At 37.2% G+C, this 22,777-nt stretch overlaps 3 protein-coding genes across 4 annotated transcripts; all 3 read right to left on the reverse strand.

Annotated features, from left to right (window-relative positions):
• Positions 1-1,741: 1,741 nt before the first annotated feature.
• Positions 1,742-12,356, reverse strand: nt5c2l1 (5'-nucleotidase, cytosolic II, like 1). Its single transcript, XM_056737104.1, has 18 exons — positions 11,868-12,356; positions 10,124-10,197; positions 9,510-9,627; positions 8,229-8,324; positions 6,728-6,819; positions 6,586-6,643; positions 6,320-6,413; positions 6,128-6,181; positions 5,905-5,988; positions 5,753-5,794; positions 5,287-5,388; positions 5,086-5,152; positions 4,824-4,994; positions 4,236-4,287; positions 3,772-3,832; positions 3,465-3,641; positions 2,522-2,614; positions 1,742-2,361 (listed from the first exon to the last, which is right to left on the reverse strand). The coding sequence occupies exons 1-18, from the start codon at positions 11,954-11,956 to the stop codon at positions 2,284-2,286; spliced, it is 1,602 nt and encodes a 533-aa protein (XP_056593082.1). The 5' UTR covers positions 11,957-12,356; the 3' UTR covers positions 1,742-2,283.
• Positions 12,357-12,886: 530 nt separating this feature from the next.
• slc2a11l (solute carrier family 2 member 11, like) lies at positions 12,887-19,126 on the reverse strand. Of its 2 annotated transcripts, XM_056737002.1 has the most exons (12): positions 19,029-19,126; positions 18,853-18,951; positions 18,426-18,586; positions 17,658-17,782; positions 17,453-17,582; positions 17,078-17,226; positions 15,231-15,421; positions 14,598-14,708; positions 14,378-14,479; positions 14,185-14,260; positions 13,972-14,099; positions 12,887-13,830 (listed from the first exon to the last, which is right to left on the reverse strand). In XM_056737002.1, the coding sequence occupies exons 1-12, from the start codon at positions 19,083-19,085 to the stop codon at positions 13,612-13,614; spliced, it is 1,548 nt and encodes a 515-aa protein (XP_056592980.1). In that variant the 5' UTR covers positions 19,086-19,126; the 3' UTR covers positions 12,887-13,611. The 2 variants fall into 2 exon arrangements, with proteins under 2 accessions (XP_056592980.1, XP_056592981.1); XM_056737003.1 differs by lacking the exons at positions 18,853-18,951; positions 19,029-19,126 and adding an exon at positions 17,964-18,012 and having other exon boundaries at positions 18,426-18,528.
• Positions 19,127-19,292: 166 nt separating this feature from the next.
• On the reverse strand, positions 19,293-22,736 carry ska1 (spindle and kinetochore associated complex subunit 1). The gene is made up of 7 exons (XM_056736888.1): positions 22,588-22,736; positions 21,511-21,602; positions 21,284-21,408; positions 21,082-21,185; positions 20,782-20,919; positions 20,408-20,577; positions 19,293-20,168 (listed from the first exon to the last, which is right to left on the reverse strand). Exons 2-7 carry the CDS (start codon positions 21,596-21,598, stop codon positions 20,020-20,022), a joined length of 774 nt encoding a protein of 257 aa, XP_056592866.1. The 5' UTR covers positions 21,599-21,602; positions 22,588-22,736; the 3' UTR covers positions 19,293-20,019.
• Positions 22,737-22,777: the final 41 nt, after the last annotated feature.

Genomic DNA, 22,777 nt, shown 5'->3' on the forward strand with positions numbered 1-22,777 from the left:
GATTTGCAGTGTCTGTACTTGCCTCGTATCTTTTCTGTAAAGAATGTACACAAGAATCCAATTCGTCCAGTTGAATACTTTGCTCTGTGATTCACACAAATTATGTTATAAATGTGTGGCACTTAAGGGTCTAAAGCTCCAAACCTCAACACCTTAGTGACGTAAATCTCACAGAAAATCAGGCTATAGCGCAGTCTGAAGGAATCCACGCAGAATATCCCTCTGGTTACATTTTAACCCCGTTTATCCATAGGTGTGGGCAACAGAGAAAGCAAAGCACTTCAACCACTTGCGACGTGTCGAGGCATGTTTGCAAGGGTTGCTGGGAAATGGTGGAATGTGAGGTATGGGAGATGATGTGTCTATCAAATAGGAGATATCATCTCTGTCATCATCAGGCAGACTGCACAATAATCAGGTAGATGTCTATAAACATGTAGTCTACACAGTGTACAAACACAGACTGTGGAGGAAAACATGAATATGTATTTTTCTAAAGTTAAAGATGTGTAAATAACGTCATTAATATTAAAGACTGTTGTAGTTTATTCTGTGGTCAGACAATGAGAGAAATAACCAGAGTTGAGTTATACTTGCCTTTCACGTTGGCCATAAATACTTCACGCCAATAAAGCTTTTTATCCTTTATTTGGATATAAAATGTCATATCTTAAACTGTCCACAGGGACAGAATTATGTGAGTTTTATCTTAATAGCTTATTTAATTTTGAAGCCAACTCGAGTGGACGTCGTGAGATGGGTCTGACTAAAATGGAGTCTACGTTACTACGTCATTATATTTAGTGGGCGATAGATCCCTGTTTGGGTTTAGCCTTTAACGAAAACTGTAAAAACAGAAAACACAGAGTGTTTAATATGTGCTGGCATTTATGAAAAGATTTCACGCAAAACCGAATTATTAACAGTATAATTTAAACGAATGTTAATATTAATAGTAACGTAGGCCCAGTTTACCGGTGTTACGTGACCAACGAGCTCAACATCCGGTGTTCGGCTTTTATTTTCGTCAGGCGTTTACTTGACTGCATTTGTAAATAATAAACAATAATTTAGCAGACAGGGACAAGTCCTTGGATTAAATTAATTAAATTGCATATTACTTTCGTTTTTTTAAAGACTTGACCTACACTGACGTAAATTGTTTGTGCATTTTCATTGCGTTTAAATGACATTAATTTCGATGTCTGGAACAATATATTTTGTTACTTTGTAGCTAAAAACACATTCAGGCCTAACGTTAATTTACTTGATGGCTGATAAAGATATTGTCACGTGTTCCCTTCTAAGTTACCTAAAATGGTCGATGCAGCGGATATGAATACAATACGAAATCTTCTATAAAGACTTATTATTTATGGATGTTAAGAAATAAGTTTAATCAGTTTAATCAGAAACGCCGTGTAATACCTCGTGATTTAAGTTTATGGTTTTCCATTGAAATGTAGATATAACAGGCTTTGCCGCCATCTTACGGACAACATACAGAGATTTTCTTGAAGATGTCCGGATGTTCATTCACTTACACATTAAAAGTCGTGTTTAAGCCTATTAACGTTACCTATTCATAGGTTTAGTTTCATTTATTGCAATAATTAATTTGTTGGGTCAAATTAATTTGTTGGGAAAATAATTAATAATTATTTTCATGGGTCATGTGCAGTTTTGTCACCATTAGGTAATTAATAAATATTAACAAATAAAAATTAGCCCACGAGGAATGGTTAGATTAAAATAAGGCACTTTATTAAATCATGACAATTTTCATACAAAAAAACAACAGAAGGTAAATGCATTAACAACTCATTTTAAATTAGTCTTATAGGCAGAATAGAAGAACAGTTTAAAATTCACTTGTATAAATTAAATTGGCAACTTTTAATATAAAGTGCAGTCAAAGGAAGGCAACTTGTGAGTAGATAAGTATAAAAAACTATCCAATGAGAACACCCAACACTAAACCAGTGACCCGGTACCCTAGTTTTAAACCCAGTCATGAACAACAAACAAAATGTTAAATAATATCATGTATCAAAACATCAAACGTGAACTTATCTTATTAAATGCATAGACAAAACATTAATATAAAAGTCCAATATAATGATTACTATTATCTAGCTTAATTGATGACTTTAATAAATCTCAATGATATGGCAAGAAACCTCTGCAAATCAAACTCAAACACTTGTTTATCAGTAATACATGACAGGGATGAATACTGTGGAGGTTCATATTTACAGCAGTAATAAAACTTCACATCAGTCCTTACGTCTCAATTGGAGCAGGGTTATTTTGGACACAGTTGTCTTGTCCACAATAACTGTCCTCACACTCACATTGGCGCTGTATGGAGAAGATCAGACATTTAATTCATTGAGAGCCAAGAGAATTGTGAATGATGGTAATTTAAACAGAAAATACTGCAAATATGTATTAGTGTAAATAGTACAAAATGATGGTAAATTGTTACATAATTGTAATAAAGTGATCATGTCAATCAAACCTTAATGGGTGTGGGTTTAATAATGTAAAGGGTTGACAGCTCTGATGTGCTCTTTTCATTGGTCGGTGGATCCACAGCGGCCTCATGAGGCAACTGAAAAAAGTCAAACAACATGTAGAATGTATATTTTTTATTTTGACACAAATCAACTGATGCTCAACCTTTTCTACATACACTTATGGGTAATTTGTGCACTTGCTCAGATCATTTTATTAGCTGGGTGAATTATTTATTTTGAAGTTTTCAGAGAGGTCCCGTTTGTCCACATGTGTCATAACATTACCTATGGACACTTACCATTGTCTGACAACCAGAAAGTGTCCAGATACATTTTATCTTCCTTTGCAATTTATGTTCTTTAATAAAAAAGTCTGTGAAAGTGTTCTTTTTATAATAAAATCATAATTCAATAATAGTTTAATATTAATATGTATTATTCATATTTATTATTGATATTTTTATTTAATACTTCAGTTAAAGGTTGGCTTAAAGTTACCTTTAATAAAGTCAGTAAGTAACACTTTATAAGTTGTATTTGTTAACATAAGTAAATGCATTAGCTAACATGAACTAACAATAAGCAATATAGTTTTTCAGCATTAATAAGTCTTTGTTAATGTGTTAGTATTTGTTAATGTAATTTTGCATGTTGACCGTTATATTGTTTGATTTTAATGATGTATTACTAAAAGGAAAAACTAAGATTAAAAGATAAGTTTATTGCTGTAGAAGTATTTTTCATTGTAAGTTCACTTAAACTAAGATCAACAAATATAAACTTAATGTGATGTGTTACTGAAAATAATTCAAGTGGTATTAATATTGTAACTTCCTTATCGTTATAAAATCAATTCAGAACCGCATTCTTGTATTTCACAGATAAACATTATAAATGTTAATGTATTTTATATGTATTAAAATAAAACAACTATTAGACACTAACCAGGACAAGGGGTGCTCTGAAGAGGTAACTGAAGGGGTAGTTCAGGAGATTGAGGCAGGAGTACGAGTATATATCTGCATAACGCAATAACTGACTGGCAAACAGGGTTTTTGTGGAACCACAGCGAAACAAACTGCCCATTTTCCCATAGCACAAATCCATGCCATATGTCACCATCTGTAAAACAGTGAAATTTATAACCACAGTAGAGTCAAATACAACAACTTTTTATATTGAGCAAGACATTAAATGTTTCAAAATGTGTACTCTGGAAATGGCTTTATAAATCCAACTCTATTAAACTTACCTTTATCCTGTCGTGAATGGTACTGATATCTGGGCATTCCCGGCTCTCACTGTCCAAATGCCTGATGGGAGAAATTTTTAAACAAAATGTATATTTGAGACATGTGAGGGGGAGCGTCATGTCTTGTTTTATGTGTAAAAATGAATAAATAAATGTATGAATGAATTTATAAATCAGACTGTAGATTTAAAAAGTCTGCGAAGACATACAGCGGTGTTTACAGAGTACTCTGATGCCATCTATTGGTCATTTTGAATATTGCAACCTGTGGTTAATGTTTGACTGTTAGTCTGGCATATTTAATCAATGCAGTAATATTATATGATATGATATAAATGGCTCAATAGCCCACCCTATCCACCTAGAAATATTTAATATGGTTATGGTTAACACTTAAGTTTTGTTTTTACATTCTAGTAGGTTATTGTGGCAGAAACAATACAAGAAGACAAATTCGTTCTTACTGATATAATCCCTCAAGGAAAATATCCAGAGATCTTAACTCCTCAAACATAGCTGTAAAAGAAACAAGATTTTTATGTATTTATAAAAAGAAGCTGCATAACAATGTATATTAGTTAAAAATACAACTGCAGAAAATATAAAGAGACCATTTCAAAGACCAGGTTCAGTTTTTCTGAATTTACTATTTATAGGTATGCGTTTAGCTAAAAATATTATTTTGGTTTCATTCTGTGAACTACAAACAGGAGGTCTATATTTTTTCAGACCTCAATACTGCAAAGAAAAAAGTTCATATTTACTTTTAAGCAAAACAACAGTAATATTTCTACATGTATTAAAATGTGTGTGATAACCTGGATTTTTTTCACAGTTTTCATGTCTCTTGTCATGCTGTCAGTCTTTCACATTACTGTTGGATGACTTAATGTCACTCCTGAGGTTAATTTTGTTGAAATTGCTGGACTTAAATGGCCACAATACATCTGAGATGCTGATTAAAGGAAATTTTGGATGGTCTATTCATTTATCCCGCGGCTGTATATGTTATGGTTAAAGTTAACATTAGTAAATGACACCAGAACACTCACAGTTTTTGTCCGTCCACACATGCAACTCCTTAACAAGCTCAGGAACGACCAAGAATGTCTTCCAGCCCTGACGTTTCTTGGACTTGAGAATGTCCCCGAAGATATGATCGCCCACATAGAGGATGTCTTTCCCCCTAACATCCAGCAGGTCACACACAATATCTGAAGACCCTAAGAAAGGGGTTGAGCAAGAACAAGTGATGTAAGTCATCAAGAAAGCTTAGCAAAGAAATGAGAATTGGATCTGAACAAAATTCTTTACCTCCAGAATACACTGTCCCGTGCTGAAGGCCTCCAGTGTATGTTCCTATACGCAGCTTGCCAGTGTCCTTCATCAGGGGTGTGACGTGCATTTGTTAATTATTTATTACAATTATTTATAAAAAATGTTATTGACATCTGTATGTTTACAGTGGGATAGATGCATCTATGCCAGTGGATAAATCCTTTAAAAAAATCTCACCGTATCTACTTGTCGTAACACGGTACCCCCTGCAAAGAACAATGGTTTCTTCGTGTCCACCACCACCAGATCAAAGTAGGACTGCCAGGGTTTTTTGGGGTTCTAAACAACAGGAGTGTAATGTAATATGTACATGAGTATAGTGTGTTATCTCAGTCCTTAAAGGTAGTTCACTTGAAAATAAAAATTCTTACATCATTTATCAGCCTCAAACTGTTTTATTTTCCCTACTATTGGGATGAGATCTGTTTGATTACAAACATTCTTCGAAATATCTTCCTTTTTGTTCAGCGTAACAACAATATTTATACAAATTACTCACTTGGGTGAGTAAATGATGACAGAATAATATCTTTTGGGTGAACTATCCGTTTAAGAATTCCCACTCAATGTCTTTTGTGTGCGAGATCAAAAATACTTTTTCATAAACAATAGAAATATGTGTTTTTGTGTTCGGGCTGCTCACCTTGGGGCCATGCGGGGAATCCAACAAGTATTTCATAATACCCTGAGTGGGGAAAAGAATGAAACCATTAAAAACAAATGATTAAATGATATTCTTGTCCAATAAACTGTTGTTCACCATCTGTGCAGGTCTGATTTATTAATTCTCTTTACCTCTGTGTAATTGAAGTCGCTGTTAGTGGCCAGGAAAACTTTGGCAACCTCCTTGATGCGACTCAGTAAAACAGGGAGGCGGGGCTAAACGAGAACAGAATGTTTGTGAAACTGAAATACAGTGTGCTTCTGGACTAGTGTTGTTTATGTTTAGATTTGTATTTAAATAAATGGATCATATTAACACAGACAGACATAAAGCACAATATTAATCATTACTTACATCTCTAATCACATATTTATCCAGGTTCTTCAATGTTCTTTCCTTCAAAGTGCCCTGAGAAATAAAGTAAAATTTGCCTCACATTAAATACCATAGTACTTTAATAATAATAATATAAATGCTTCAGAATGTCTAAATTTTTTTCTCAATTGGTTAAAGAACTTCTCTGTGTGCAAATGTTAGTGGTCTTACAGTGTCATGAAGGTGATCCATGGCATCCCGTACATCTTGAAACATGCTCCTGTGTGACATGAACATGTCACCATGTTTGAAGCCTTTCTCACAGCTAAATCAGAGAGAAAACAGATTTTAAGGGAAACTGTGATGGCAGTGCAATACTAATAAATGCACTCATGTTGAGGTATAAGTGTTATATTTATAAGGTATACATTGAGGGAGAACAAAGTTGTGGTTAGTGGTTTTGCACATATAACCATTGACGTTAAAAGATCACTCACTTTTTGTATCTGGTGCTTTTGGTGAAGAAGTCCACGAGACAGGCGTAAAGATACGTCTCTGTGAGAAAATGGAGACATTACGTTTGTTAGCCCTGTAACATGATAGAGCAATAATTCATTTAAACAATTTAATTGTCTGTACCTGACAGGTTGAAGAGTGTGTTGAGGATGTAAAAGCGCTCAGTGTCGTCTCTCTGGATAAACTTGTTGGGATAATATCCCTGGATCTGTGGGCTGCAGACAGACGTGTTACAAGCTAATAGATGCAAGAATCCTGACAGATTTACAGACAAACATGTGCTGAAGTAAAAAGTTTGTGATGGAGCATTCTGCAGCTGCGCACCGTCCCGTGCTGTCAGACAGATCTAACAACTATTGCTCACAATGAGCCGATCTCTTGCTTAATAAAACCATGTCAACATTGCCAAAAATAACAACTAAATCATTGTACAAAATAATAAACTCTTTAATTAACTTTTATTAAAACAGAATACAAACTTCGGAACACATTGTAAAGTTATTTAGTTGTTTTTTAAATTGTAAACTGACAAAAACTTATTTCAACACAAATAGGTTACTAACTACTCGCATACAGCAGATATAAAAAAAAACAGGTAAATTATTGTAAATACTTTGATTTATATTGCATAAATATTATGTTTATTGATTGTACAGATGCCAAGTTAAAAATATATATATATTTATTGTGTTTGGTTTTAAAGGTCCAATGTGTAATTTTTTTGAGAATCTTTTGACAGAAATGCAGTATAATATACATAACTATGTCTTCAGAGACCTTACATAATGAAGAGTTATGTTTCTATGCCAGCATAGTGCTTCAAAAGGGAGGGGTGAAATTCCCAATCTCACCACGAGATGTCACTACATTTCATACACTGGACCAGTAAGAGTTCAATTTGATGTTATTGATACATCGTAATTGCCTTGAATTGCATGCTCTGCTAACTGTTCACCATATTGCAATAAAAACTTAGCTCAGTGCCTTTGAAGGTCTTTTGAACTATATACCAGCACACAAATTCTGAAACACTGTTTGTAGATATAAGCCACAGGTCAGTGTGCCAGTTCTATCTGTTTATTCTGCATGTGTTTTAGCTGCCAACAAAACCCTTATCAGTAAACCAGAAACCACATAAACAAAATCGACATTAGTCAGTGTGCAAAGCCTCCCTATACACCAGGTGTCAGATATAAATAATCTATTAAATACATCTCATATAGTCGATTACATCATCTGTGCTTGACCCAAATAGTGGGGTTAGGTGTCCTAAGATATTTTCCACAAAGGGCACGAAGCATTATGTTTTCAACACATGGCCAGTGAACGGAGGCCATTTCTGCCCTAGTGGCACCGGTCAGGTGTGCAGAACTACAAAACTCCTTTCTTCAGATCTGTTTAACACTAGTGGTGCAGAAATCATTAAACAATAAAAATATTTGATAAGTATGTAAAGCAGTCTTTTTTTTAAGACACAATTAAGAGAACCATCCCCTTTTATTCCTTTAAATGTTAAACCTTGCGTCCCTTTAACCTTTTATTCCATGCAACATTTTCAATTCTTTGTCAGAAAAAAGGGGCATTTGCGAGCAACATCTCCCTTAAGGACCCACATCTCACTCACCCTCTGAGGTACTCAAAGCCGTGTGTGCAAACCAGAATGTTTCCATTGGAGTCTATTTTCAACAGGTTTCCGTACTTGGTATCGTACACCAGACCTCTGGAGAAAAAAACGAGAAAGAATGTTAAAACACAATGATAAAGAGAAATGTGGAAGGGAAACCCTGTCCAGTCTGCTGCATCCATCAACATATCATATCATATCTGAAACCTTGTATCTCCATATTTCGCGATTTTTTGCCTTCATTAGTCACCCTTTATGTCTGTCGCAGGGTTTTGCAAATATCTTACCAATAAAAAGTATTAAAAAGTTTTAAATAATTAAAAAAGTACAGTGTTTGAAACATTTCCTGAAAAGCAGTGAATTTGGACATTTACAAGGACAGTTACATTTAAACCACCTAGATATATATTTTAAACACTTGACAGGAACGTGTTAAATGCTCTATTGTTATTCTAATAAAAAAACTCTTCTCCTTTCTCCCTCCCTCCTCCAACAGGTCATCGTTCTGAAACTTTGTATATCACATAATATTATTGCTTCCTCACGAGGAATTATTTCAATGCATTGTTGTAATTTTCTTAGGATAAAATTGTCTGCTAGATGTAACTGTAATAAAAATGTGGTCGTGTTAAGAGTTATTACAAATTCCATTGTCTAACTATAACCCCCCGTAGCATAACTGAGCAGAAAGTGCCTGCATCTGCTTGACTCATTTTAATAAAAACATATGGATACCCTCTGTTCTCAAGGCAAAACATCTGCATTATTATCTGTCGTCTCATTTGCATTCGCTAGTTTGTAATGAAAAAAAAGAAAAGCGTTTAAGTTAAATATGTGTGTAAATGTGTGCATTAACAACCTAATACTACTAATACTGTAAGTCATATAAACAAACAGAGGTTGAAAATGTAAACCTCATTCTCAAAATAAAGATCTGTATACTAGAGAAAGCACTGGTGGAGCGTTTGACGGATAAGAATTTGTAAGATGCATTCTGTGGGTGTGGAGAGCGCAGTTGGTTTCAAATACAGCGAGACGGATTTCCAGAAGCACCCGTCCTGCCTCCTCATTGGTCACCGGATTCTGACACTAAAGATCACATGACTGAGCACCACATTTAAAAAACGATGTGCGCCACTCCCTTTTAAATCTGGATTTACTGCGTTGTTTGACATGACATCAACATAGTGTGAAGGCAGTAGACACCCTTTACCAGAATTAAGACTTTAATTGTAAATCAAAGAAAAAATATGCTTCTGTTTTGCATCGTCACACACTCACCGTGTAGGGAAGCTGGGGTCATATGTGTAGCCCAGCAGCTCGTGCGGATAGCCGATCGACACAAGTATGTCCCTCAAAAGCTCAAAGCCCATACTTTCATACTCAGGAGATTTGTACACTGTTGAAAGGGAAAAATTCAAGGGACATTTCACCCAAAAATAAGAATTCTTTCATCATTTACTCTACAACCCTGTATGGGTAACTTTGTTTTGTTGGAAACAAAGAAATAAACATTTGGAAGAATGTTACTAATATTGGGAAGAATTTTCATTTTCAGATGGGGAACCTCGTTCACTAACATAGTAGAAAAAAAGGTTTTATAAGATATTTTGAAGAACGTGAGAAAGCAAACAGTTCTGGGGGACCTTTGACTACCATTTAATTTTTTCCCACTATGCTAGTCAATGGTGCCCCAGAACTGAAAATGACATTCTTCCAAATATCTTTCTTTGTGTTCATCATGACAAGGGATGAAATCATCATCATGAGGTTTGGAACAACTCGAGTGTGAGTAAACGATGACAGAATTTTCATTTTTGGGAAAACTTTCCATTAACACACGATAGCACATACAACCTGACAACTGCTCACAGAGGAATCATAAATGTTCTCACCTGCCAAAGTGTAATCCATGTCAAAGCCATAACACTTTATATTCTCAAGTGTCAAACTCCGATTCACGAACACCCTAAAAGAAACAAATGTGTTTATTTATTTATTTAATGGGTCAAGTTTAATCACAGAGAAAAAGAGGTTTGTTGTAACCGTGCACTGTTATCTGTCAAAGAACGGCAATTATGACAAGAATAAATTGTCATACATCTAGTAATTTTTTTTATTAAAGCTCCAGTACACTAAATCTTATTATTATACCCCAGGTTTCTCACACAAATGCATAACTATAAAAATGAGGCCCTGTATATCACGTCAGCACAGTTTAGCTCTGTTCTTATCAGGTCGCTCACATATGACAGCAACTCAGCTGGTGTGAAGTCACTTGTGTTTAAATGACGTAAAGACGCAAGGCGAAACTGGCACATTCTCTTCCTGGCAATATCTCTACACAAACCATCACGTTTCCATGAAAATAATAGAAGGTTAATGACTGAGCGATCTAAAAAAAATTGTAGACAATGCAAATGATTTAAATCTGTGAGTAAACTGGTGTTTTAAATGTGCAATCATTATTTACAATTACAACAAAATTATGAATGACTCATAATTTCTCATTCTCAGATTCACACAATTAGAAATGAGGCCAATTTATTCATGCCATTAAAAGTTACTGTAATATCTCCAAAATACAACTCAATATACAATATACTTTCTATACCAAACCAAGGGTTACTTTAAAATGAAAAATGAATATTTCTGTATATTTAGAAATATATGCGTATTGAAACTCAAACCTGAGGCGTTTTATATTGTATCATTGAAACGATGGCAATAAAAGTGCCATGAGTCATTCATTTTTTAATCAAACATGCACCCTCAGATCTGTCTCGAGACAGGCCTTCATTGTGACACATCCTGTTTAAAACCCCATAAATGAGTAGTTCACCTTCAAAATAAAATTCTGTCATCATTTACACGCCCTAATGTCATTTCAAACCTGTATGACTTTCTTTCTTCTGCAGAACACAAAAGAAGATGTTGGTAACAGAACAGCACAGCTCCCCCTTCACTCCTATTGTAACCAATGCAAGTGAATCAGGGGCTTTTAATCACATTCTTTAAAATATCTTCTGTTCTGTGGAAGAATGAATGTCGAACAGGTTTGAAATGACAAGAGGTTGAGTAAATGATAAGAGTAATTTTATTTGGAAGGTGAACCAATCACTTAATGATGTTTAATAGGCGTGTGTTGAAACTATTAGTCATCTACAGCTATGTAAAGGAAAAGAATGTTGACAGAGAGTAATTGTTTAATACTCCGGTTAACATGGAAGAAGCAAAAAATACACATAAGCAATGCAACTGTAACTAACATCAGTGGCCTAAATTAACACACTATTATTAAGTAAACTATTACATTTATAATTATATACAATATTATAACAATCATGAAATGCTATGAATTAAATGACCCTATTCGACTATAAAACAGCAAAAACGTCTAAAGCAAATCTATCAGTGAGATCCTTTTCTAAATGATGACATGTTGCTATCTGGAGTAAGGGGATCAATTCCCCAATAAATTCCCCTTGTGACAGCAAGATTAATATGTCGAAACACATAAGCTTGCAACAAATAGAGAAAAACTTGGTATAGCTAAAACAGCCTAAATAAACACTAAAACTACTATGTGTTAATTGTCAATCTCCCTTTGAATGGTCCACATCTACCTGTGGTTCTTACCTGGAGTGAATGTCTTTTTTGCCCATTTCAAGTTTGCGCTCTGCGTTCTGCGCGCTCTCGGTCGGCGTCTGAGTCTCTAGACTCCCCATATCTGATGTCACCGTCTCAACAGTCTCTTCAGTCTGAAGCTGACACTCTCCTTTGGCATTTAAATTGTTTCATTAGCTTGACATCATCAACGTGAGCTTACCTTGGGGTTTGCTTATAAACAACCGCCCTGCGTGCGTAATTTGGGCGCGGGTGTGGGGCGCACGCATGCATTTGTGAAGTTTCACTAGACTACAGCGCACGGCTCGAGCACGATTGTGTTATCAGACAGGGACACGCGCTCCTGGAGTACCCCAAACAAGACAGTCGACACCGCGCCAGCGAGATACTCACGCATCAATATTTCATAAAACACGTTGAGTTTATTCCACCTCTTCGTTTTCACAACAATGGAGAGTCCCTTACTGAATGCAGGGGAGACCTGGCTGTCACACGAGGGGGGTGGGCTGACTGCATCACAGGTCAAAAGTCCAGAAAAAGAAGTGTTTTTGTGTAATGCTGAAGACACATGGTTTAAAATATTATCAAATGTCTGGGCAGTTCGTCACGTGACTATTTGTGTGTCCGTTTTTTGAGATACTGCAGTTCGGATGTTGACTAAAATGTTTCAATCTAAAAATGTGTGTTTTTTTGTGTACAAACATGTAGTGGTACAAAAATATTTTCTTTTAACAGAAACATATTTTCTATTTCTATTTTATTTTTTGTAATACTTTTTATGGTTTTAAAAAGCATCCCAGCAAAGCAAACCCCAAGTAACTGGTTACTAAAACGCCACAAGAAGTACACTATACATCTAGAAAAGTCTACTTTGAAAAATGCCACAACGAGCGTATAAAGTTGTGTAAGGGGTGTACAATAGTGTATCCTTCTTTCATTTGTATGCTTTTTTTATGGACTATATTGTGTTTCATAATTGTTATTGCTCAAAAAACAATAATAAGCTATCACCTTTATGACAACTCACGCCCTAAAGAACAAACCATGTTTATTGCACCAAAATACCAGAAATACTAGCACAATACACAATAAATCCATGATAATCTGGTATCAGTTTAAAATAGGTCTGGTTTGCCCATTTTGAATATCATTTGGTCTCTAACACAATGGAAAGACCAAATCAGACCGAAGGCAAACTTGACCTGTTCCAGCGTTTAATCTCATTAACAGTAATTGTTTGAGCATCAAACAGCCATTAAAGAAATAAAAGGTATAAAATAAAGCAATTACCTGCTTTGTGTGGATAAACATTAATGATTAAAGACAGATGTCACGCTACATACTCATTTTGGTGGAGTCCAATATTCAATCTGGGAACTTTATGATGTGATAAGAGTTCATCACACCCCTGAGGACAGGACTGATGCTCACGAGAGACTGGAGTCTTACTAATAACGCTACGAATCATTCAAGCAACAATGTCAATAAATGCATTGCACCTCGACTGTATCAGGCCGAACCGGAATTTGCGTCCCTTAGCATGACAAAGTACAAATCTATTGATTCAACAGTTATAGTGCCTATAATTGAAATTGGATTTTGGGTTTACAAATGCGACGTTGCTTAGAGTTTGCTTTCAGATTTCACGAACAACAGAGCAAAACCGAGCACATGGTCATCAAGGAATGATTATTGGGTGTATTGGATTGTTATTGCTCAGCCTCAGATTTGATATGAAGTGACTAATACATCTGTATTACAGCTTGGTAGATACGGTGGCGTGGATCTCATTGGTGTGTACCGAGCTCAGTTTGGACTGGAGGGAGCGTCTGTGCTTCTGGTGCATTTTATTAAAGTCCTCCGTGATCTCCAGAACAGTTTTATTCTTGGTTTCCGGCACGTTGAACCAAACGAACACGCCGGAGCAGAAGCAGAACACAAAAAAGATGAGGAAGCAGAAATAATCCAAATGCTTCTGCAAGGGAGAATTGCACATGCAGAGAAAATTAATATGTTTTTTTAATAGCCTACACATAACAGGGTTGAATCTACAATATAACGCAACATTTTAGCGTTTAGGTCTTGTACTTAATTACTACGTTTTAATAAAGCTTACCACAATGAGTGGAAACAACATGCCCACCGCAAAAAGTCCGACCCAGTTAAGTGTGCATGCCACGGTGAACGCTGCTGGTTTATAAGACTGTGTGAATATCTCGCCAGGCAGTGGAGCAGTTACCCCCGCTGTGAAAGAGAGAATTAACAGACAGAGCTACAAGACAAACCTCTCAGATACACGAGTGGTATGGAAGAGCATGTGTGGATGTACCTGGCCCCGTTGAGAAGAACAAAATGTAGATACAAATGAGGACCAGGCTGCAATATGACATCCAGGACACAAACTCCTAACACAAAGAGCAAACAAATCCACAATTATGCAATCTTTCACTTCATAAATCACGATGACACCAACACGGACATACTAGAGAAGACCAACCAAATATAAATGTGTTGAAGCTGACCTGTAGGTAGAGTGTGACTGTAAGTAGGGCCAGCGCTGCTGCCATGCCCAGGTACCCCCTAAAGAGAAGAACCTTCTTTCCTGTGCTCTCGATGATCAGCACCTTCAACAAAAGCAACCCAGTGAACAACCACAGCTTCATTTAGGACCCACCACATAATGTACTGAGTTCAGATGAGATAAATGTGAGCTATGGGTTGATGTGGTAGAGAAGAGCTCACACAGGCAATGGAGGTGGAAACTTCGCACAGCCCTGTTCCTAAGGCGGCATAGCGCAGGTTCTCCTCGGGAATACCAGCAGCTTGAAACACATCAAATGAATAGAGATACACCTGTAAACAGATAACAAACACAGAATTTGCATCGGATGGATGCTTTTATCCATTGCAACTTTAGAGCATGTATCTTCTGTAGCCATGTGTTCTATGCTCTCTGCCTGTCCTGAATAAACAATGTGGCATTTCGCAAAGGATCAACGAGTTCGCCTTGCAGCTAATGAACTGGGCGGATAGTATGCGTGTTTGGCGTGCTGTCCCGGTGCGAGGGATCCAAGCTCGGTAATCTTCCTCTAGCTCGGTGCAAGTGCCCCTTGACCAGGGAGAGGGCCCCGGGCTTGGTGTGTGCCCGGCTCATACTGAGGTAAGTGCCAAGGTAAAAACAGGCTCGTGGTGTTGAGTCGGGATGTTGCTTGACTACTTATAGGCTGTTAGGATTTTGATTGTTTATCGAAAGCCAGCCAAGGTAATTATCTGCACGTGCTCCTCCCGAACCTTGTCAATAAAACTTTTTTGACAAAGTAGGCACTCTCATATCAATAATTCCCGGTTAGGGCATATGCAGCAGCTGAGACTCACGGCGTTGATGCCACAGAGCTGCAGAGTGACGAAAGTGACGATGACGGTGAGGAGCTGCCAGCGGACATTGACGTCGAGGAAGAGTTCCATGATTCTGTGGATCTTCACGCCCTTCAGGGCAGCGTCTTCAGCCAACATGTCCTCCATCTCTGGTTTGGGGTCCTTTTTAGCTCCCCAGAGCCTGATTAAAGCTGAACCAAAAATGACACGGACATACACATCAAAAACTCAGACTGTATTTCAAGTAGAAGTACATAGGTAAACATGTTGAAGGTTTTGCAAAACTTAGGCCACACGTTGATGCTAATGTGTTTTACCATGATTACCACTTACATTTAGAAGACGCTTTTATCCAAAGCTACTTATAGAGAGTTCAGGGAGCAATAAAGCTAACATAATGAGTTGTTATGCTAACATGTTTTAGCATGATGCTAACTTGTTTAAACCAAAGTAATTAATATTGACAAGATGCGCCACAGCAATGAATGGCGAGGCATGGAACGCTCATTATGGCTGCTCTGGCGAAGGAACTCCCGCCTTCCAGTAAAACAAGCCAATTGTCAGTCAGTAGAGACTGACGATTCTCTGGGGCGGGGCTCTTGTGAGGTGCTTGCAAGTCTGTGTAGATTTTTAGCCTAATTTAAGTTTAGCAAACCAAAGTTATGAAACAGTTTATTTCATGTTTAATAATGATCAGAAATATGAGCTGTAATAGATGTTAGTAATACATGCCTTCCCCCATTCAAGAAAATAGGACTGTCGAACTGGTATGATGTAACTTGCTGCCCAGCGGTGTTGCAAACATAGCCGCTAAGTGGCACGATCTTCCGAAAAAGGACTTTGGTTCTCACATAATGCTAACATGTCTTCCCATGATGGTAGAATGATGCTAACATATTTTAATATGACGCTAACATGTTTTACCATGATGCTAAGCTGGTTTCTAGGTGTTGCTAAGGTATTCTGCTTACCATTTGTAGAATTCTTTGTAGAAAGTCCTTTTATACCTTTATAACTTGCATATTTAAAAGATTTTTTAATGAATGCTTAAGTTTGGGCCTTTAAAGTCCCTGTGAACCGGAAGTTGCGATCGTTTTTACATAAATATTCTGACGCATTTCCGAGTGAAAAGGAATTTCAAAGGAGAAATTGAGTAACTGTGGCTTGTGTTTATTACTGCCAATTGGTTGGATTTATAAAAACACCTGTTGTATTTTGAATTGAAACTAGCAGCAGACTAACAGTTGAAGGGGAGGAGTTAACGGATGCTCCGTCCAAGCCGTCTAATTTACATCATTTGAGTTGGATAGTCATTTCAGGACGTTAGTGCATTTTCAGATTTAAACAGATTATGAGGTACATGAATTTTCAAAAGAAAATGACCAATATTGATAAGCTATTTACTGTAAACGCTGCAATATTTTATGAAAAAATAAGATTTTTTTTTCTTAACTTCACTGGGACTTTAAAGCGAGAGGTCACCCAAAAATGAAAATCTTTCCATCTTTTATTCACCCTCATGACATGTCATTCAAATGTCATAAACCTGCATAACTTTCTTCCGCAGATGACAAAAGAAGATATTTTGAAGATTGCTGGTAACCCTTTTATTCCCATTGACCTCCATTGTATGGACAAAACCACAGAGACATCTCCAGAATATCTTTCGTTAGACAGAAGAATGAGTCGCACACAGATTTGAATGACAAGATGGTGAATAAATGATGTCAGAATTTTTAGTTTGGGGTACACTATTCCTTTAAATAAGCAGCAGTGCAATTATTACATCGCTCATATAGTGAACACTATTGTAGTGCTAAAAAGTTTTATAAAATGTAAATTCTGACCCGTCTCACAGCCGTGACGGTCCGACCTCTCCAGCAGGAGGTACCGCGGGGACTCAGGGAGAAAAGGCAAGGTGAGCAGCTGGAGAAGACCGGTCACCCCGCTGAAGGCCAGCAACCAGATCCAGCGCTCGTCAGTGCCAAGCAGCTCACTAACACACACACACACACACACACATCATCTAAATCAATAGTTTTCAAGAAATGGCAAGTCCTTAAAAAAAAGAATGTGCTCTAATATGTTTCCAATTAGAAATCGTAAATATAGAAAATGTTAATTTAAGTATGTTTGTACAGAAGTACCTAAGATATCACAAACATGTCTACCAAGTCTGGTACAGAATCAATAATGTTAATAAGATCAACAGAACACCCCACCTGATTCCTAGCAGCTGTCCGCAGAACTTCCCCAATGAGACGAAAGAAGCGACAGAAACACCAACCATCCCACGCAACCTCTTGGGAGCGCATTCCAGTATATAAAGAGTATGGACGATCAAACCCACACCTGCGCCATATCAAACAACTATTTTTGTAGGTCTAGACATTACTCCACACTGTATGAAGCAACAATTTTACGCACCAGCGTTTATGCCATAAACGATACGTCCCGCAATGATCATCTCAAATGAGAGTGCGCTTTTACTCAACACCATTAGGATGGCACCACAGATCGCCACCACATTGTTTACCAACAGCGTGTTCTTCCTATGGAGAGATATGAAGAGAATGCTAAGAGCCTGTAGGAATGCACTCCATTGCTGAGAGACAGATATGACAGATCTTATAAGCGCCCCAAAATGAACATTCCAAGCCTGTATGACTTCTTTCTTCATCAGAATACAAAAGAAGATATTTTGAAGAATGTTGGTAACCAAACAACATTGACCCCCATTGACTTTCATCGTGAAGACCTTTCTCGAAATATCTTCTTTTTCCTGTTGCACAGAACAAAGAGTCACATACAGGTTTTGAAAGACATGATGGTGAATAAATGATGTCAACATTTCTATTATTTTGGTTGAACCCTTTAATCTACACTATCACAGCATAAGGATGAATCTTTATCCATGTTAGATGGTTAAAAAAATCATCATTGGCTGTTTTCTACTCTCCTATTATTATTCCTTGTCAATTCTGAAATTTAAAGCCAGCATTACTCATTGCACTACTCCTATTTGTGTATGGATTCACATATTGAGCAGTGGCAACACTCAATACCAATAATGGCTCTTAAAAATTCAGAAAAGTAGCTTGTTAAAGAATGCATGTTAGAGGCGTTGGCACCACCCGGTCACCCAATACACCCACAATTTCAAGGTATACGAATGCATCTCCAGAGAAAAAGTACCTTCCATACACTGCTGCCAGACGTCCAGCAGAGAGGGTGCCGATCAGTCCACCGACGCAGTATATGGACACGATGAAGGACCAGATGAGGGACAGCTCCCAGGGCTCAAGAGAGCGGCCGTAACGCTGCAGGCAGGTGCTGTTCACCAGGTTTTTAATAAACTTGCAATGTAAGCAGAAACCTTGCTTGATTATGTCATTCATTTCATTTTATCGAACTTTGGTGCTTCACAGGTTAGCATCACATCATAGGCTCTGATATGTATTGATTGTTGAATCCTTTGGGGGAATGTCTCCCTTTAGGACAGCAGTGGAAACAGATTTGATTAATACTGATTACAGCCAACCCCCCAACTGCCCAATCGGCGTGCCAAGAAAGACCGTAAATCACCTTACGATGCTTAATAACCAAACCATGCAATACTTACAACCGATGGCGAGTTCAGAACAGAGATACTAAAGCCATACTGGAAGGTTCCTCCGATTCCTGAAATCAAAATGGCTGCGAGGAGCACAGGACTTCTCAGCTGGAGAGAAAAAAAACATGTTTTTTATTCAAATTATACCCAGCACGTAATTCAATTGAGAACATCAAGATTTGTACCAGTAGTGTTAAGGAAGAAGTCATTGTAAGTGCGGCTTCGTATCTGTTGGAGTGCATCAAGAGGACAAAGCATGGACAGAAATGTCTAACTTGGTTGAGAAGTGACACGCTTGGTTGGGCTTTTGGTGAGATAAGAGGGTAAAGTTGAGATTTGAATTCACCGCTTCACTTCCAGAAGTCACTTCCTTTTTATTTACAAAAATCAATAAAACCAAAATGTTTCTTAATTGGGTTCCATAAATGTTGGAAATGACACACTTTTGAGGTTACAAAAAGGGGTATTTTTATTTCTGCTCCATTTTAAATGACAATATTTTTGATGCTTTGACAATATAAATAATACAACAATTAAAACGTATACATTTTTACAGAAAAAAAGACCTATCTACAACAATGTCATCACTTACATGTATACCTACAAAATTAATAGGACAAAATTTGTTTTTAATCAAATGGATGCTGATTTATTGACAGCCATAGAGAGATGCATTTTAAAGAGACAGTTCAACCAAAAATACAAATCCTTGAAAAATCATTTGTTCACTGTCAAGTTTTTTTAAACCAGCATATGACTATTTCAATAGTGGAACACAAAAGATGTTTTGACAAATGTCTTCTGCAATTTTTTGTTAATACAGTGGAAGTCAATGGGGACCGATGTTTGGTCTCCAACGGTATTCAAAATATCTTCTTTTTTGTTCCTCAGAAGAAATCATATCGGTTTGTGGCATCTTTTTGGTGAAGTATCTCTTCAAGTAAATATTCAGTGGAGATCATATTTTAAAACAGTATTTCATGTTAAATAAGAGTTCAGCAAATGACATTCGACTGCATCCCAGTAAAACAATTATTCATCACCAGCCTCCCAGAAACTCTAGTCCTCAAATTTCACTTTTTCATTCTTATGTTACTGGCTGTGACAAACTTGAGTTCATGCAGTACTTTAAAACTCGTTTAAAGTGATGTGACGGAGGTGGGCGTCTCCGAGATCTCACAGCAAGATGAAGCGTGTTACCCCGCCTCCTCTGACCTCCCTCAGACGCTGACAGTGGCGTAACATGTTCAACATGCCCACAAACCTCTTGTCCACCTTCAACTGGGCAAACTCTCGAATGTCCTGCTCCACGACGAAAAACTGACCTGCAGGACACAAAAGGAGTTGATGGATCACCTATTTCAAACCATAAGAGCTTATTTAACACGCGACCAGGATAAATGTCCTCCGTCACCGGAGCATGTATACCGGTGGCTTTAATAGTTTTGTGGAACAAACTGCAGACATTCAATTTTCCAAATGACAAGACTGCTAATACATGATGGACTGCGTGGATCAATGAGGTCAAGCTGTTGACCTGTGAACAGACATAAAACTGCGATACCCTTGGTGTCCTTCGTTTCTTGGTCTTTAAAGCGCTGGTGAAGCGCGCGGGACACGTTGTTCAGGCTCTTTATTGGCTGATGGACAATCTTATATTTGGCGGTTACGGTTGTGTTGATGCTTTGCACCGCAGCGTTCAGCTGGTCATAGTTCACGCGGCCTTTCATGTACCTGTGACGACAAATGTGATTCAGAAGAAAGTGACTCTCTGAAACTTTGTGAAAACTCACAAACTTTCTCAAATATCAAACATGTCGGCATATAATAATGACTTCTATGAAGGCAGCTCACTAGATTGTGGAACAGAGACCTTCCTTATCGTTGTCATCTTCATTTGTTTTATGAGATTGTTTAGACAGATATGGAAGGACTCACGGTGGTATGCTGTCAAACTCTGGGACAGTAATGAACTCCACCTCTTTGATCTGGTTGCGTTGATTTTTCTTAGGCGGCCCCGGTTCCTGCGGGGCCTGCGGCGCATCTGTCCTGCTCTGAACTGCCACCTGTCCTCCTCTGAAGAGAACAAAAAAAGCCAAACTCATCAGTTTCAGTCAAACACAAGATGGCTTGAGGTAACTCATGTTGGTCTGACATTTTTGTGGTGTCCCTGTTAATGATGAAGCACACAGATCTATAAACAAAATCACATTTACACATAAATCAATTAAGTAATACTCTTGTGGTGCTGTTTTTTGGCCTCTTCTGGGCATGTGCAGGGGTGTGTTGTTCTTTAGGTGATGGGCATCTTTTTCATCTTCCAGGAAAAATTCCTCCAGATCCTTTTGGAGAGACTTTTTATTAATCAAAAATATTGGAATTTCGTTGCATATGTTTACGATATCTTATAATGCGAGAAGATAAAAAAAGAACTTCACACCTTAAGATGCTTTAGTAGGTCTCTCTGTTGACCTACATATCTCTCAAATCGATCGAGGAGCTCATTGATGGCATTGACTTCTTGCTCGACTTTGATAAGAGTTGCCCGTTTGTCTGGATCCTTCGCTGAAATACATAACATGACTGCCATATTGTATCCAATCATGACACCATATAAAAAGTTTTGATCTCATTTAAAATGAAACAGATAAAATAAACGTCTCATACCAACAGCTCGGAGCTCCAGAAGTCTTTTAATCACAGAGATTTTGTCATTAATATGTCGCGTCACTTCTTCAAACTCACAGTGATTCATAATGCTGAAAAGGCAAACAGACAGACTATGGGTCAACGTGGCATAATACTTATAAATCACAGAGAGCACAAAGCAGCGATGGGCAGATGAAACAATAAAGGGTTATAAATAAAGTCTTGATAGCACAGAGGAGCTCTGTGTACTGTGTAGACCATTTACATTCAGGCAAAGCAAATGGTTTTATCCAATTCCCATAATGAAAAGTCAATGGGTGCCTATTTTGAAGTGAAATACTCCTTTAATCTCAAGACCCTGGCAAGTGCAGAGTCTGCAGACTAGTAATGTTTTTTAAAAACTAAATCAATACTAATGATGATAAAAGCAAATATTAATAGTATGATACAAATTTGACTAATTTATTGAAAAGAACAATGTTAAAGTTTGACACGTGAGGTCAAATTGTATGCTTTACGTGCAGACAAAGTTAAATGATAAAAATACAGACTGCAGATTTATTTACTTTAAGTAATAAAACACATTCATATATTAATTTTAAATCTTAAAGCTTTAATATCATTTCAAATTAAACACTTTGAGGGGGAGAGGCTTTGTTACGTCATTTCCATGTCACGTTTTTCAAAGCTAATAAAAAGTATTTGCTTTTCTATCTCTTGCCCTAAAATCTGTCAAATTCAAACCATTAATGAATTCACTTGAGACCCAATGAAAGAGATTTTAACTCCATTTTAACGGCAAACCCACTAAAACCAGCTTCGTGCAACATGCTACTGTGTGACAGTGTAACTTACGTTCGCTTGTGAAGACAACACAACACGTTCAGTGTAAGACCATGCCCACAAACACACACTGTTTAAAAGTGTTGTCGTCTTCATTGTTATTACAACAGAACAGACATTATACAGGAAACAGAGTTCTCTATAGTGCATCAACTCTCCAACAAATGACACGCTAGTTGCGCATTGAACTAAATTGCTGCTAATCTGCAATATTATAAATTAAGAAAGAAAACACAGTAATAAGATACTTACGTGTTTAAGACTTCTGTCAAAAAGGAAAAGTTAACTATATTTTATATGCGGTTGAGGGTGAAAGCTTTTTATTACGCGCCAACATTTGAACAGAAAACGACGCACGGATGCGTCACGGAACGGATGCGGCTTCCGATTCGTCGGTGCACTTTCGTCACGAAGATCCTCTTAAAAAAATCCCTAAAAAGTT

Source organism: Triplophysa dalaica, chromosome 22, assembly GCF_015846415.1.
Source record: "Triplophysa dalaica isolate WHDGS20190420 chromosome 22, ASM1584641v1, whole genome shotgun sequence".
NCBI classification, from domain to species: domain Eukaryota; kingdom Metazoa; phylum Chordata; class Actinopteri; order Cypriniformes; family Nemacheilidae; genus Triplophysa; species Triplophysa dalaica.